This window comes from Copidosoma floridanum, unplaced genomic scaffold, assembly GCF_036245765.1.
Source record: "Copidosoma floridanum isolate Cflo_tuat_1 unplaced genomic scaffold, Cflo_Japanese_pri ptg000013l, whole genome shotgun sequence".
Lineage (NCBI taxonomy): Eukaryota > Metazoa > Arthropoda > Insecta > Hymenoptera > Encyrtidae > Copidosoma > Copidosoma floridanum.
In genome coordinates this window covers 29,787,144-29,800,964 of record NW_028321890.1, presented here as the reverse complement: position 1 = coordinate 29,800,964, position 13,821 = coordinate 29,787,144, and the positions used below count along the sequence as shown (strand labels likewise).

The window sequence follows — 13,821 nt, the reverse complement described above, 5'->3', positions numbered from 1 at the left end:
CATGCACCACAGCATGAAGCTGAACATTTACTAGTTACTGATGAGGAGTTATCCATCTTTCTTTATAATCTCTTCAGCTACGATTACAATCCCTTCGAATACTATGAAATGAACTTTTTTAAAAAGACAACTGAACCGTAAGCACATTTTTATTGTTTAAATTGTTATTTTAGAATTTAATAAATTTATTTTTTTTTTGTTTTCTTATTGGACAATTTCAGATTTTTCTCTGTAAAAAAAGAAATTTTTGAAACCCCAAGGAATCAACACTTCTTATCAATGTGCAATGACTATTGGGTCTTATCATCAACAGAAAAGAGTAGAATAAATAAGATTCATCTAAGACGACAGAAATTGCTTATCAACTCGTTCCTCGAGAACAATCTAACGGTACTATCTACCGCGATGGACTTCCTTGCCAGCAAGGGCTTCCTCAAAAACGATATTAACGAGTACAAAAATAGTTTGCACAAACTGTGGTTTGAACCTAATTTAATAGATAAAGACTATTATGTCGTAGGCAGTTCTGGATTTGAGGTTGTATTCGTCACTCAGAGTAACAAAACTCCCTACAACTGGATTAACGTGGCTCAACTGGAGAAAGCTAAGAAGCTACAGCTCCAGAACCTTAAATGGAATACCGTTTTAGAGACTGCCCACGTAAGTTTTCTTTTATTCCGTCTGATTAAATTTCTTATGTAATACCAATAAAAATAACGTTTTTTTTTTGAAGGGATTCAAAGTAACACTTGTTGGTTTTGATAGCATGATTTTCGGTAGTAGAGAAATATCTAATGTATATCTCTTGGTTGGAACATCACCTGAGTTGGAGATGGCCATATACACGGTCTGCTTCTACGTAAGACCCAACTCAGACTGTTCAGTCTCTTTCGGAAAAGTTAATCTCACGATCCACGTTTCCCAGAATGAATACTCTGGAAAAAGAGCGATTATTGGTATCACTTTAAATACCATCGAGCAAACTGAATAGCAATAAAGATACTGATCGTTTATACCAGTACAACTTTTATATAATGTTGGTTTAGATGTTGCAAGCACTACTGAACATCTAATAAAAACAGAAATAATAAAAAAACTAATTTAGTACTGTGCAATATTTTAAGCTGATGTTTATGTCAACGACTATAAACTATTAATGATAAAATATAATAAATATTGATTAGAGAATCGTGATACTGGTATCCTTATCTTGTTCCCCAGAATTTCTCCTCCTCTTCCTCCATTATTTTGCATCATCATAACTTCACCGATAGAAAATTATATACTTTACTTCAACATTACATGGTATTTGTTTTTTTATGGAATTTTTGAGAGCGACGCGACATACAATATGTATTTTTAATTTGTTTCCAAAATTTTTTTTGTTTTTTCGATGTAAAAGTAATGATTTAAAAAATTTTAATAGATCCATGGTATTAAAATTTTACAAAACTTATGAGCTTCATTCCAGCAAAAAGTATTAACCAATTTACTGACTAAGAAAGTGTATGGATGTGCGTTACTTCTTATACATTACAAATTTCTACATTGTTAAGAAATTTAGAAAAAAAACTTTGGCTAATAATCAGTACTTCAACAGTTCATCAAACTGAAACGATTTTATTTAATGTTTTGATAAATATTTTGTATTCGAGTTTTCAACAATAATTTTTAAATCCAGATGAGAAAGAAAAAATACATCAGTACTTATGGCCAATCTTGCACTTGTCCTATACCGAGTGATAATTTTTTTTGTGACAAAATGATGGATTTTTGAGAACGATAAAGACACATCCGAGAGCGTATGAACAGTAGGTCAATGAAATAAAACGCCTTATCACAACAACACCTGATTGGTTGGCTTCACACAAGCTCACTAGCTGATATGTACTCTTTGCTAAGGTAATTGTTTTCGAGTCGTGAATTTGAACCAATGATTGAATCCAATTTGTTAAAAGATCGTTAAATAATAATAATAATCAGTGGAAATGCGATAAAGCTTTATCTTATAGTAGTTGCTTGTATATAAATATGATGTACGGGGTTGAATTTTACAGTATAACTAGTTAAACTATCAGCGTGAAAGTAATACCGAAAACTAAGCTCTGAAAGTCTTTAGCTTTTTGATTTCATTGCTGTTATTATCCCAACTTATTGGTAAGTGTCACTTAATACATCACAATCATCATAAAACTAAAAAGTAGTTTTTGATAATGTGCTTTCATCAATTTTTCTTAATTTACAATTCAAAGTGTAAATATGTCCAGTTTCATTATGATAATCATCGAAACTTTTACATTGTTATGCGTTGTTTCGAGATAATTTGTAGGGTATCTTCAAATTTACTAGTTATAAGTTCTTCAAACGTCGATCGTAGGACTTAAATTCCAAATGACCAATTAAATGTGCCAACATTAGAGGTATTGTTGAATCATCACTCCATTTTAAAATTAAACTAAACTTGTAGGACTATAACTGGTTCCTTTATTTTTAACCAAATTAAGATTTTAAACGAATTCATCTGAACAACGTTTTGGTAAAAAATATAAAAGACACTTGTTGATTTACATCTTACACAATTAAGTTTAGTGGCCACAATAGGACAGAAGTTTAGGTTACGATTCTCGTAGCTTTTTGGAGCTTTGTAATACATGCTTACGAGATTTTAAGACCTGGTCTAAATCACTTAGCTCGCATCTCTGAAAATCTTATTTTTTATTTCTAACTGCGGTCTAGTACTTCGGAAGTTAGTTAAATATCGGTCTCCATCGCTGTGTAAGTGAAATAATTCACTATAAATCTCAGCAATAAGATACATACGAATAATTAAGGTTTAAATTAATGTGCAAATTAAAGAACCTCAAGTATACTACAATCAAATTTCAAACTTTCTAATTATCCAAAAATTAATATAAGTTATTCTATAATTATATTTTCATTAACTAATTTTAAATTTGAACGTTAAATGTATTCCTTTTTATACACTTGATATTTACATTACTATGTAGAATATCTAAATAAAGACAGTGTACATTCCCCCCCATATGAAAAAAATTTTTTTGTAATTTATATGTAAGTAATTCGTAATTATTAATTACATGAAAGGAACAATAGTATTAAAATTGCGTCGGTAACACAACTGACAACATGACGTATGGTTTTTTTCTGTTTCATGTTGTAGCCATAAGAAGTGTCGTAATTGTATTTACTTCGGTATTACGCAGCAATGCAGACCCAGATAGGACTCGTTTGTTGATCTCAAATGGCTGTAAAATAAAAAAAAGTAGTTGCTTTACAAAAAAGGAAAAACTACTACTTTTTTTTTTTTTTTATTATTATTAAATAAAAAATCTGATTACTGTGCACGCTTTAGTTTTTAATTCAGAATAGTACTGTTTTACTCATAAAAAAAAAGACTGAATCATAAGCTATTTTTACCCTTTCCCAGATAATTCTCAAATGTGATACTATACTCTTTCAAAACTTTGATACTTTTAATTTTTGATACAAAATTAATGGCACTACTGTTAATATAATTAGCTTATAAAATTTCTGTTGTAGATTGTTTTCTCATGCCGCATCAGCCTGAAGCCGCTCCACTTTTAATTCCACTCTTGCAGGGGAGCCTTAATAACAGCACAAGTAAAGCAGGTTATAAATTTAGTTTTGAGCCTAAGGGAGTAAATAAAATGCGATCTTTGTGAGTATATAATAATTATTTAACATAGTCGAACCTTCTAATATCTAACTGTGTAAGTACACACGCACACGCACAAATTAAAAACGTGACATCTTTTTCGTTGATTTAATATGTATCTGTAGATATATGTATTTATGCAGTCTATTTATACCTACCACTTTAATTAGATGCTGTTATGCTTTTTTTAGAAACAACAAGTTCACCAAAATACTCAAGGTACAGCAATCGCTCAAAGTAATATTTTTTTGGTTTGCAATTAATTTTTCACACAACATCTTATTTAATGATTTGGCATAACAATTTTAAACTTGAAACTTCACGTGACAAATTACATAAAAAATCTGTTGTTATTGTTAAAAAACAAACACGTTTACAGGAGCAAAATTATCTAATTAACGCGTTCCTCGAAAACAATTCATCGGTTTTATCTACTGCGATGAGCTTCCTTGCTAGCAAAGGTTTCTTCAAAAATAATATTAACGAGTACAAGAAGTGTCTGCACAGCTTGTGGTTTAAGCCCAGCTGGGAAATCCATCACAATGTAAAGGGCAGCACTGGATTTGAGAACATCTTTCTCAACAATAAAAACAATGGCCCCAACAACTGGATCTACGCAGCCAAAATGGAGGAACAGAGAACTTACAACTTCAAAATGTAAAATGGAATGTCCTTATAGAGACTGCCTACGTAAGTTATCTGTCTGTTTTGTTTTACTTATATATATATATATATATATATATATATATATATATATATATATATATATGTATTCTAAAATCTTTGGAAAAATTTTATGAGCGAATCACAAAAAATATTGTTTCGTTAAATTTTTTTTAATGCAACCAGCTACCACAGAATTATAAACTGGTATATTTGGCGTTTTTCAGGGATTTAAAGTAACGTTTGTAGGATTAGACAGTATAATATTTAATGGTAGGCAAATATTTGATAAACACATGTTGGTCGGCACGTCACCCGAACTAGAGATGGCCTTATACACGGTCTGCTACTACGTGAGACCTAACGAGGACTGCTCAGTCTCTTTCGGACACGTTAAATTTGCTATTAAGATAATTGTAGAGAAATACTGGGAAAAAGAAGCCATTGTTGCTGTCGATTCGAGTGCTGTTGATGAAGATTAATTAAAATAAAACAAGGATTCCGATCATCTATCCCAAAATGCTTTTTATATGGAAGTGATAAAAATTCTTACTGAAAAATTACTTGAAGTTATTGGGTTATTGATAAAGTTTACTTTTTAAAGTTGATGCAGAGTCATTTGAAGTTGGCATGGAAATCCTTACTTTTTATAAACTACTTACAACTTATATACGTTCCAACTTATATATGTGGCCACGGTGGTAATGGTGCTACTGTAACAAAAACTATTATTTCTATTTAGAAAATAATGTATATTATAATTGGATTCCCTTCGCTTTCAATAAATTTAATTTATAAGTATGACATAAAAAAAACTTCGTCTTCACTACAACTTTGACTGTAACTGTTTTTAAAATAAAATTAGCAAGGTGTATTACATTAAGGATGCCCGCACCTTTAATAAACTTACGACCAAACGAATGCAATTTACAAGTATGATCAATTAGACTATTAGGAATTAATGTCTATTCTTTCGATATTGTTCATTGACTGATTTTTCGATGTATATAAGGACAAACTTGGACATTGCAACACGTCGTTTTACAAAAAAGTGTATTTATCCGTACTCATTGTAAAAAAAATTGCATTAATGGAATACTACGAAAAACTAACCCAAGAAAGCTTATGATATTCTGAAAAAATTAGCATACCGAATATGATCGATCACATACTCATTAAAAAGATATTAATCAACAAATAAACAAATAGAATAATTGATCCACCTATACTAAATGTATGTAAATAAAAGTTAAATCATCATAAAATTTTGTGTAAACGGTCAAAAAGTTGTAAATAAATAATGTAGGGTTGAAAAGGAATTCTTGCTTTTTTTTTTAATGGATCTTTATCATTTAAAATTTCCAAGTAGGGGTTAGAACTTCTTACAAATAAACTATAATACTTTTAAGTTTTAATTAATAGTAGGAGAAGTAAAACGTTTTAAAACATGACGTTCAATTTTTTATAAAACTTCAACTACCAACTTGCCTACGATTTCATATATTGGATTAGGGATTAAGGCGTACCCCTTTCAACAGAATACTAAAAAATGACCGCTAGTCTATAATTGTATGATCAGCTTGCCTCGACAGACTATTAAGTAGGTATAACTCCACATTAACGCAATTATTTTGTACATAAATTCAGTTCACATAGTTACATTTAATAACCAGAAAAATCAAGCTGATTGCACTCTTGTCTTTGAGAGGTAATTTTTTTCAACTTTAATTAAGAAAAAAAATGAGAGTTTTTGACTGTAGTGTTGAATATAACAAAGGCATGTTTTAAAAACGGTAGCTGAAAACTGATATCATGCGTATGATGATAAACATAATGTGATTTTAATTTATCGATCTCTATTCCTTAAATTTTTTTATATTTTACAAATACAAGTGGTGTGAAGTTCGTTTGAATAATTTACTTTCAAAAACTTGTAGCAACCATTTTAGCTCTGACGGCTCAAGATGAGAGTGTATGAGTGATTGGCTTAAGATAAGCTTACGAGTTACGTATGTATTTATTGTAGACGTAGTTGTATGATTTTGATTCGTGAATTTAAACCAATGACCAAGTCTAATTTAATAATAGATCGTTCAACATTCAACGATAAGTATACATTCGAAAAAGCTTTATCTTATAGTAGTTGCTTGTATATAAATATGATGAACGCGATTGAGTTCTACAGTATAACTAATTGCACCATCAGCGTGATAGCAATTCCGAAGTCTAAAGTACAGAGAGAAAAAGATGGAAGTCTTTAGCTTTTTGATTTCGTTGCTGTTACTATCCCAACTTATTGGTAAGTCTCACTAAACGTATTATATTCATTACAAAAATCTAAAACGATACTATATTGACATGAACCAAAATTTTAAAAATATATTTTCTGAATAAAGAAAAATCATTGAAATTAAAGAATAGTCTCGACATCGTCTGGATGTTATGTTAAAAGTATCTTTTAGATATTTTTTATGCCAAACCACCTAACTACAAAAAGTTTTTGTTTTTATCTTGTTAGTAGTATATGAAAATTTTCAAAGGTACACATTATTGTATTGTTTACTATTATACATACTGCAACAGCATTCTACAGTAAAAAAACAGCTGTAGCTTAGGTTTATTGCTGATTTTTTTTTTTTAACTATACTCTTCGAGTTGCAGGCAAATGTTCATGACATGTTACACGCCATGACTTCAGAGCTCAATTTTTTTTTTTTTAGGTTTCAGTATTCAGTTATAAATTATTTCAATATTGTACATAAATATTTTATAACACACTGAATTTAAAAAACATTCCTGTTGTAGACTGTAGTATTGCTCATGATACGCCTAGAGATTCTCGACCAAGGCACCCATTCTTGCCAAAGCACACCAAGCCTATACAAAAGAAACAAGGTTTAACATAAAAATAATGTATAATATAACATTTTTTTTTTTTTTATTTTAACACTCAATGCTTTTTTTTCTAGAAACATTAATAACTCCACAAGTTACTGACGTTGAGTTGAACGAATTTTTCCATAAACTCTTCAAACATGATTACAATCCTTATAAAGCTTACAAGATCAACTTGTATAAAAAGCTAGGGGAACAGTAAGCTAATTGTTACCATTTAAAAAGTTATCGATTAATTCTATATTAAAGTACTTTTCATTTATTTTTTGTTTTTTTGTTATTTCCATCAAATGCAGATTCTTTGATGTGAAATCGGAAATCCTTACGACACCCAGGAACCAACTCTTTTTTTCAATTCATGAAAACTTCAAGTTACTGGAATCAAACGCTAGTAGTAATATCAGCAATCAACTTCAAATTGAGCAGAACTTGCTAATTAACATGTTCCTCGACAACACCACAGCAGCACTTTCCACTGCTATGAACTTCCTCGCAAGCAAGGGCTTCCTCAAAAATGATACCAACGAGTACAGAAGGTATCTGCACAAACTGTGGTTTGAGTCTTACTCCAGACCCAATAACTACATACCCGGAAGCACTGGATTCGAAGCCATCTTCGTTAATAACCGAAATGGTGGCCCGTGCAACTGGATCTACGCAGCTAGAATGGAGGAAGCAAAGAGACTGGATCTTGAAAACTTCAAATGGGCTGCCGTTTTCGAAACTGGCCGTGTAAGTTATTAATCTGCTGTATATTATTCAATTTTTTCATAATATTGAGTTGAAAAAAAAATATTAATAATGACAGTCCATGTACGAACAGTCCCTTTTTATTACTTTGGCAAATAAGTGTTTTAACTAAATCATACTGGTAATCAAACGGTTCCATAACATATCGTGTGTTTTCAGGGACAAAAAAATGCACTCATATATTTGGAAAACTTGATATTTGATGATTATCAAGTAAAAAACAAACATATCTTTCTTGGCACGACACCCGAGTTAGAAATGGCCTTGTATACAGTCTGTTTCCACGTGAGACCTAACGATGACTGCTCAATTTCTTTCGGAAATGATAAGCTTGTTATTCGAATAACAGAACAAGAAAACTGCCAAAAGAAAGCCATGGTTGGTGTTGACTTGAATTTTATTACCAAAAATGAATAAAAACAAGTATGCTGATCGTTTTTACCGAAATCCTTTTTCGATAAAAAATAATTAAAATTCCTATTTAAAAGTTGTTTTATGGTATGCAGAAATAGAACTGTGTCAGTTACTTTGAATCTTTTAAGCTAAAGAGTTTTGTCATAACACCAATGAAATTCAAAAGGGTTCCTGATGTAGAAATAAATCCATATTTAACCATTAAAAAACTTGTACAATTCTTCTTCCAAATTTTTGACGTCCAAAAAAATAATTATTAATACGAGTGACTAGATCGAGATACAAACTTACAGTACTTACTACTTACTACCAAATGATAAAACTAAATAAATCATAAAAAATTAACAAAAAACTAATGCAAATGGTGAATAATCTTATTATGCTGGTATTGAATGTTATTTATAAGCAGCATCTTACAGTAAAAAAGCTAGGTTTTTACTATAATTTTGTCATTTAAAAAAAAAAAATTAAGATGGTGTGTTACATTGAGAGAGTTTCAAATAATGACCACCAGACTACGGTTGTATGATCAGCTTGTCTCGATAGGACATTAAGTGTTACTTTAGACAAACGTAGTTATTTTCTAAGTTCATTTAATGTATACAGTTACACTTAATAGCTAGAAAAATCAAGCTGATTGCACTTTTGTCATTGAGCGGTAATTTTTCTTAAACTCTCTCATTTAGAAATTATCAAGAAAATCTGAGGGTTTTCAACTGTAGTGTTGGATATAATAAAGGACTTTCTCAATACAGTAGCTAAAAACTATTATCGTGCGTATAATAATAAAGATAATGAAATGTAAATTTATCGATCTAAATTCCTTAAATTTTCCTATTGCAATGCAAACAGTATGAAGTATTTTTGTATAATTTACTTAGAAAACTTATAGCAACCATTCAGCTGTGATCATTTAATAAATATTTTAGAAGTTAACATTCTTAGTTTTAACTTAACAAATACAAACTGTAATAATGATTTAGTGGACTCGTAATGAAAAAATATCAATATTCAAAGTACCACTACAACTTATTTTTCAGTAAAAAATGATAACAACTTTGTAACAATGATAGAGAATGTTTTTAACCACCTCGGTAAAAAAAAGCTCATCGATACTGGGCTACAAACGCACAACAACCGTATTTTTCAGGAGCGTAAGTTGTACTTTGGGCCCGTGGTACAAGATACACTATGTTTTAGCCGAATTGTCCGTTTTTACCCAAAAATGCGATTCCATCCTTTTTGCCCCTAATATCCGGATACCCTATCTTCAATACCACACAGCCAAGTCGATTCACTTTACTTTGGGTAGGCAAATTTGTTCCTTTCATAGTGTTCGACCATATTAGTGACTTTATTACGAAACAACGAAAATGATAAGCATCAGAATGACTAAAAAGTGGGTCGATGATAAGTAGCAGTTCAATGCGAGAGTATTATTGGTTGGTGTAGCATAAGCTTATTAGCTGATATGTAGTGATAAGTGCACACGTTAAAAAGTTAACGATTTAGTTAGTCATTGTATATAAATATATGTAGGATGAACGTGGTTTAAGTCTTTAGTTTCACTAGTCACGCTGTCATTGTACGAGCAATAGCAAAACATACCATACTAAGAGGGAAAGATGGAAGTCTTCAGCTATTTGATTTTGTTACTTTCGTTATCCCAAGTTATTGGTAAGTCTTACTTAATATATCTTATACAAGAATCTAAAGCGACACAATACTTTGATGAGATGACATTTTGGAAACATATCGTCTAAATAACCAAAAGTAGTAAACATTAAATTATAGTCTCGATGTTGTCTACATATAGTATTAGAAATATCGTTGTTTATGATATGTAATGAACTAAATAAAGTTTCTCTATTTTATTTTAAATTTATGGATGGCAACATTGACGTTATTGTAAACATTGTATTTGTTCTATCAAATCTTTAAGTATTGCTTTAATATTGTCTCGAGTATCGTGTACCTTATGTAGCAACGTCAACAAACTACTACTGATAACCTGTGCATCTGATTGTTTATTAAAATTAAAATTTTATAATGACTCAAATACTAAACGTATAACTTTACTATATTATAATTATCAAAAATTTTACATTGTTTTACTTGTTTTGGGGTTGATTGCGTATCTACCAAAAATTTTTTTTTGAACCTAATAAATAGTGCATAAAAAGCGTCAGAGATGCATATTGTATTATTTACTGTTATTACAAGTACATTCTACAGTAAAAATTGGATGCAGCTCAAGTTTGATGGCTAAATTTTCGTTTCAATTACTGTTCAAGTAAATGAAAAATGTAATGTTACGCAAGGACATTTCGGAGCTCATTTTTTTAAATTTTCATTATTATTTGTACATAAGGATTTCATAATGCCCTCAATAAAAAACATTTTTGTTGTAGACTGTAACGTTATTCATGATACACCTAGAGATTCTCTACCAAGGCACCCACTTGTGCCGAAGCACGCCAAGCCTATACAAAAGAAACAAGGTTTAACATAAAAATAATGTATAATATAACATTTTTTTATTTTTTATTTTAACACTCAATGCTTTTTTTTCTAGAAACATTAATACCTCCACAAGTTACTGACGTTGAGTTGAACGAATTTTTCCATAAACTCTTCAAACATGATTACAATCCTTATAAAGCTTACAAGATTAACTTGTATAAAAAGCTAGGGGAAAAGTAAGCTAATTGTTACCATTTAAAAAATTATCGACTAATTCTATATTAAAGTACTTTTCATTTATTTTTTGTTTTTTTGTTATTTCCATCAAATGCAGATTCTTTGATGTGAAATCGGAAATCCTTACGACACCCAGGAACCAACTCTTTTTTTCAATTCATGAAAACTTCAAGTTACTGGAATCAAACGCTAGTAGTAATATCAGCAATCAACTTCAAATTGAGCAGAACTTGCTAATTAACATGTTCCTCGACAACACCACAGCAGCACTTTCCACTGCTATGAACTTCCTCGCAAGCAAGGGCTTCCTCAAAAATGATACCAACGAGTACAGAAAGTCTCTGCACAAACTGTGGTTTGAGTCTTACTCCAGACCCAATAACTACATACCCGGAAGCACTGGATTCGAAGCCATCTTCGTTAATAACCGAAATGGTGGCCCGTGCAACTGGATCTACGCAGCTAGAATGGAGAAGCAGAAGAAAGTACAACTTCAGAACGCAACACGGATTGCTATTTTCGAAACTCGTCGTGTAAGTTGTCAATTTGCTTGATGTTATTTAATTTTGTTATGATACTGAATTAAAAAAAAAAAATTAACAATGTCAGTCCAAGTACGATAACAATCTGTTTTTATTACGTTTACACATCAGTGTTCTGACCAAGTCATGCTAGTATTCGTACGGTAGCATAATGTATTATATTATTATATGTTTTGTAGGGACAAACAATATCAATTGTGTACTTCGGAAATCTAACGTTTAATGATTCTCAAATAAAAAATAAGTATATTTTTCTTGGCGCGTCACCCGAGTTAGAGATGGCTTTGTATACAGTCTGTTTCCACGTGAGACCTAACGATGACTGCTCATTTTCTTTCGGAAATGTTAAATTTATCATTCGAGTAACCGAACAAGAAAACTGCCAAAAGGAAGCCATGGTTGGTGCCGACTTGAGTATTATTGTGGAAAAAAAAGGAAATGTATACTGATCGTTCGTACCAGAACGACTTTTATACCCAGTTGGTAGGAACATTATTGCCAATATTACTTGATGTCGAACCGAAAACGAAATTCAACAAAATATGTACTTTAATGATATATAATAGTTTGTTGCAAAATTATTAATGATCGTAACAACCACAACCAATTAGAAATCATACAATAAATGGAAAGTCTATTATCGTACAGCCAGTATTATCGTGTTTTTCATTTCAATTTCCCCCAGTTTCTCTCTCACTTTCTTGGACTTATCCAAATGAAATGTTATAAAACCCCTCAACATCACACGGGCTGAGTCGAACTTCATCATAATAAGTATATCTACATACTAAAACCTAAAAATAATGGAAATAAAATCAAAGAGATTAATCTGAAAATCACATTAGTGGTAATCGTAAGTGAAACGACATGTCAACTCGGATGGAGGGAGCACAACATGCAGCACACGTTTGAAAATGGCACTGCTGAGCACAGCGATCGATGCCATCAATTCAGGTCATAAGGGATCTTTACAGAGTCAGGGCAATCCAAATCACGATCGGGTAAGTTCTCGTCGCCGTCAACGAGTTCCCATGGACGAGTCCAGGAAACAGAGTACACGGAGACAGGCGCCTTCTTATTGTTATGGACGTACCACGTACCATGGTCGTGTTCCCCTTTTTCTGCGCACCACCCCCTTTTACCGATGTGTACAAAGTCACCCGTACACACACTGGGAATCGCAAACAAAAATAAAGAACGTAGAAGAGAAGAAAGAAGCCCACGGAGAGCGAGAGGTGCTCGGGCGGAATCTAATCTGATGAAGCGGCTCGGTCCACGTAATGGCCAAGCCGTGTCGTGACACGCACCTCTCTCTCTCTCTCTCTCGCGAACGCGGCGACGATCGTGTACGCCGAGAGGCCAAAGTTGTGTTTCCACGGCCCGAGAAACACCATGCGGGCCCCCAATGCGCTCAATTTACTCTCTCACTTACCCATGCCTATATATACCTACTTACCCGCGCCCTGTGTGTTGGCGATCGCGTGTTATACATATTCTCACCTGATGCCTGGCGCGGATCAAGTCCGCACAACCGATCGCGATTCCCAAACTACGTATACTTTCGATCGCTTGATCCATACTCGACGATTTCGGGAAGTTATTTTCACCCTTAAAGTGCTTATGTTTCAAATGCTGGACGGAAATGGTGTACTCTGTGTCACTTTTGAGATGAGCAGAGGGAACAACAGATCGGTAAATGACAACGCACATATCGTCAAGAGATACTTTCAATAAAAACAAAAAACAAAAAAGCACCACTAGACGTGGTAATACAAGTGTGAACGAAGCCTCGATCTCTAGCTGGCCGTTTGTCCTTTTTGCGCTCGAGTTCTCACCGATCATGCGAGTCCATCTGTGCGCGATACCGATGGTATACGTGTCTACCTACCCATGCGCCAACTCTCACAGCTGTCGAACGAATAAATTAAATTGGAAAGTGCGCGCTCGAGTCTCACGCGCAATGTACCTTGGTGACACTGGCTGTCTTGACACATAACGTACACACGCATATTTATATTCGCATCCATCGCTTAGTCGATGCATTCCTACGTATAGTAGCGTGTGTATATGGTACCAAAGACCGCGTTAAGGAGGAATGAAAAACAAAAATGTGATGAAAGAGAGGAAAAGGAAAAAAAAAAAAAAATTCCTAGATAGCTC

The 13,821-nt window shown here is 32.5% G+C and overlaps 4 protein-coding genes across 4 annotated transcripts; all 4 read left to right on the top strand.

Annotated features, from left to right (window-relative positions):
• The first annotated feature begins 384 nt into the window (after positions 1-384).
• LOC106640623 (endoribonuclease Arlr-like) lies at positions 385-1,030 on the top strand. Its single transcript, XM_014354717.2, has 2 exons — positions 385-660; positions 734-1,030. The coding sequence occupies exons 1-2, from the start codon at positions 406-408 to the stop codon at positions 989-991; spliced, it is 513 nt and encodes a 170-aa protein (XP_014210203.2). The 5' UTR covers positions 385-405; the 3' UTR covers positions 992-1,030.
• Positions 1,031-4,136: 3,106 nt separating this feature from the next.
• On the top strand, positions 4,137-4,842 carry LOC106640624 (endoribonuclease Arlr-like). Its single transcript, XM_089590799.1, has 2 exons — positions 4,137-4,354; positions 4,638-4,842. The coding sequence occupies exons 1-2, from the start codon at positions 4,137-4,139 to the stop codon at positions 4,840-4,842; spliced, it is 423 nt and encodes a 140-aa protein (XP_089446925.1).
• Positions 4,843-6,607: 1,765 nt separating this feature from the next.
• Positions 6,608-9,413, top strand: LOC149375000 (uridylate-specific endoribonuclease B-like). The gene is made up of 6 exons (XM_089590798.1): positions 6,608-6,659; positions 7,166-7,255; positions 7,330-7,453; positions 7,552-7,987; positions 8,165-8,383; positions 9,312-9,413. Exons 1-6 carry the CDS (start codon positions 6,608-6,610, stop codon positions 9,411-9,413), a joined length of 1,023 nt encoding a protein of 340 aa, XP_089446924.1.
• A 589-nt stretch (positions 9,414-10,002) lies between these two features.
• Positions 10,003-12,313, top strand: LOC106640625 (poly(U)-specific endoribonuclease-B). The gene is made up of 5 exons (XM_014354719.2): positions 10,003-10,096; positions 10,831-10,920; positions 10,995-11,118; positions 11,217-11,652; positions 11,841-12,313. Exons 1-5 carry the CDS (start codon positions 10,045-10,047, stop codon positions 12,108-12,110), a joined length of 972 nt encoding a protein of 323 aa, XP_014210205.2. The 5' UTR covers positions 10,003-10,044; the 3' UTR covers positions 12,111-12,313.
• Positions 12,314-13,821: the final 1,508 nt, after the last annotated feature.

Excerpts from the sequence above, each read along its gene's own strand:
- LOC106640624 (XM_089590799.1), top strand. The coding sequence starts at position 4,137 with ATGAGCTTCCTTGCTAGCAAAGGTTTCTTCAAAAATAATATTAACGAG. Across the intron at positions 4,355-4,637 it reads AGAACTTACAACTTCAAAAT|GCAAATATTTGATAAACACA; the intron begins GTAAAATGGAAT and ends ATTTAATGGTAG.
- LOC106640625 (XM_014354719.2), top strand. The coding sequence starts at position 10,045 with ATGGAAGTCTTCAGCTATTTGATTTTGTTACTTTCGTTATCCCAAGTT. Across the intron at positions 10,097-10,830 it reads TTCGTTATCCCAAGTTATTG|ACTGTAACGTTATTCATGAT; the intron begins GTAAGTCTTACT and ends TTTTTGTTGTAG. Across the intron at positions 10,921-10,994 it reads GCCTATACAAAAGAAACAAG|AAACATTAATACCTCCACAA; the intron begins GTTTAACATAAA and ends TTTTTTTTCTAG.
- LOC149375000 (XM_089590798.1), top strand. The coding sequence starts at position 6,608 with ATGGAAGTCTTTAGCTTTTTGATTTCGTTGCTGTTACTATCCCAACTT. Across the intron at positions 7,454-7,551 it reads TATAAAAAGCTAGGGGAACA|ATTCTTTGATGTGAAATCGG; the intron begins GTAAGCTAATTG and ends CATCAAATGCAG. Across the intron at positions 8,384-9,311 it reads ACTGCCAAAAGAAAGCCATG|CAACCATTCAGCTGTGATCA; the intron begins GTTGGTGTTGAC and ends GAAAACTTATAG.
- LOC106640623 (XM_014354717.2), top strand. The coding sequence starts at position 406 with ATGGACTTCCTTGCCAGCAAGGGCTTCCTCAAAAACGATATTAACGAG. Across the intron at positions 661-733 it reads CCGTTTTAGAGACTGCCCAC|GGATTCAAAGTAACACTTGT; the intron begins GTAAGTTTTCTT and ends TTTTTTTTGAAG.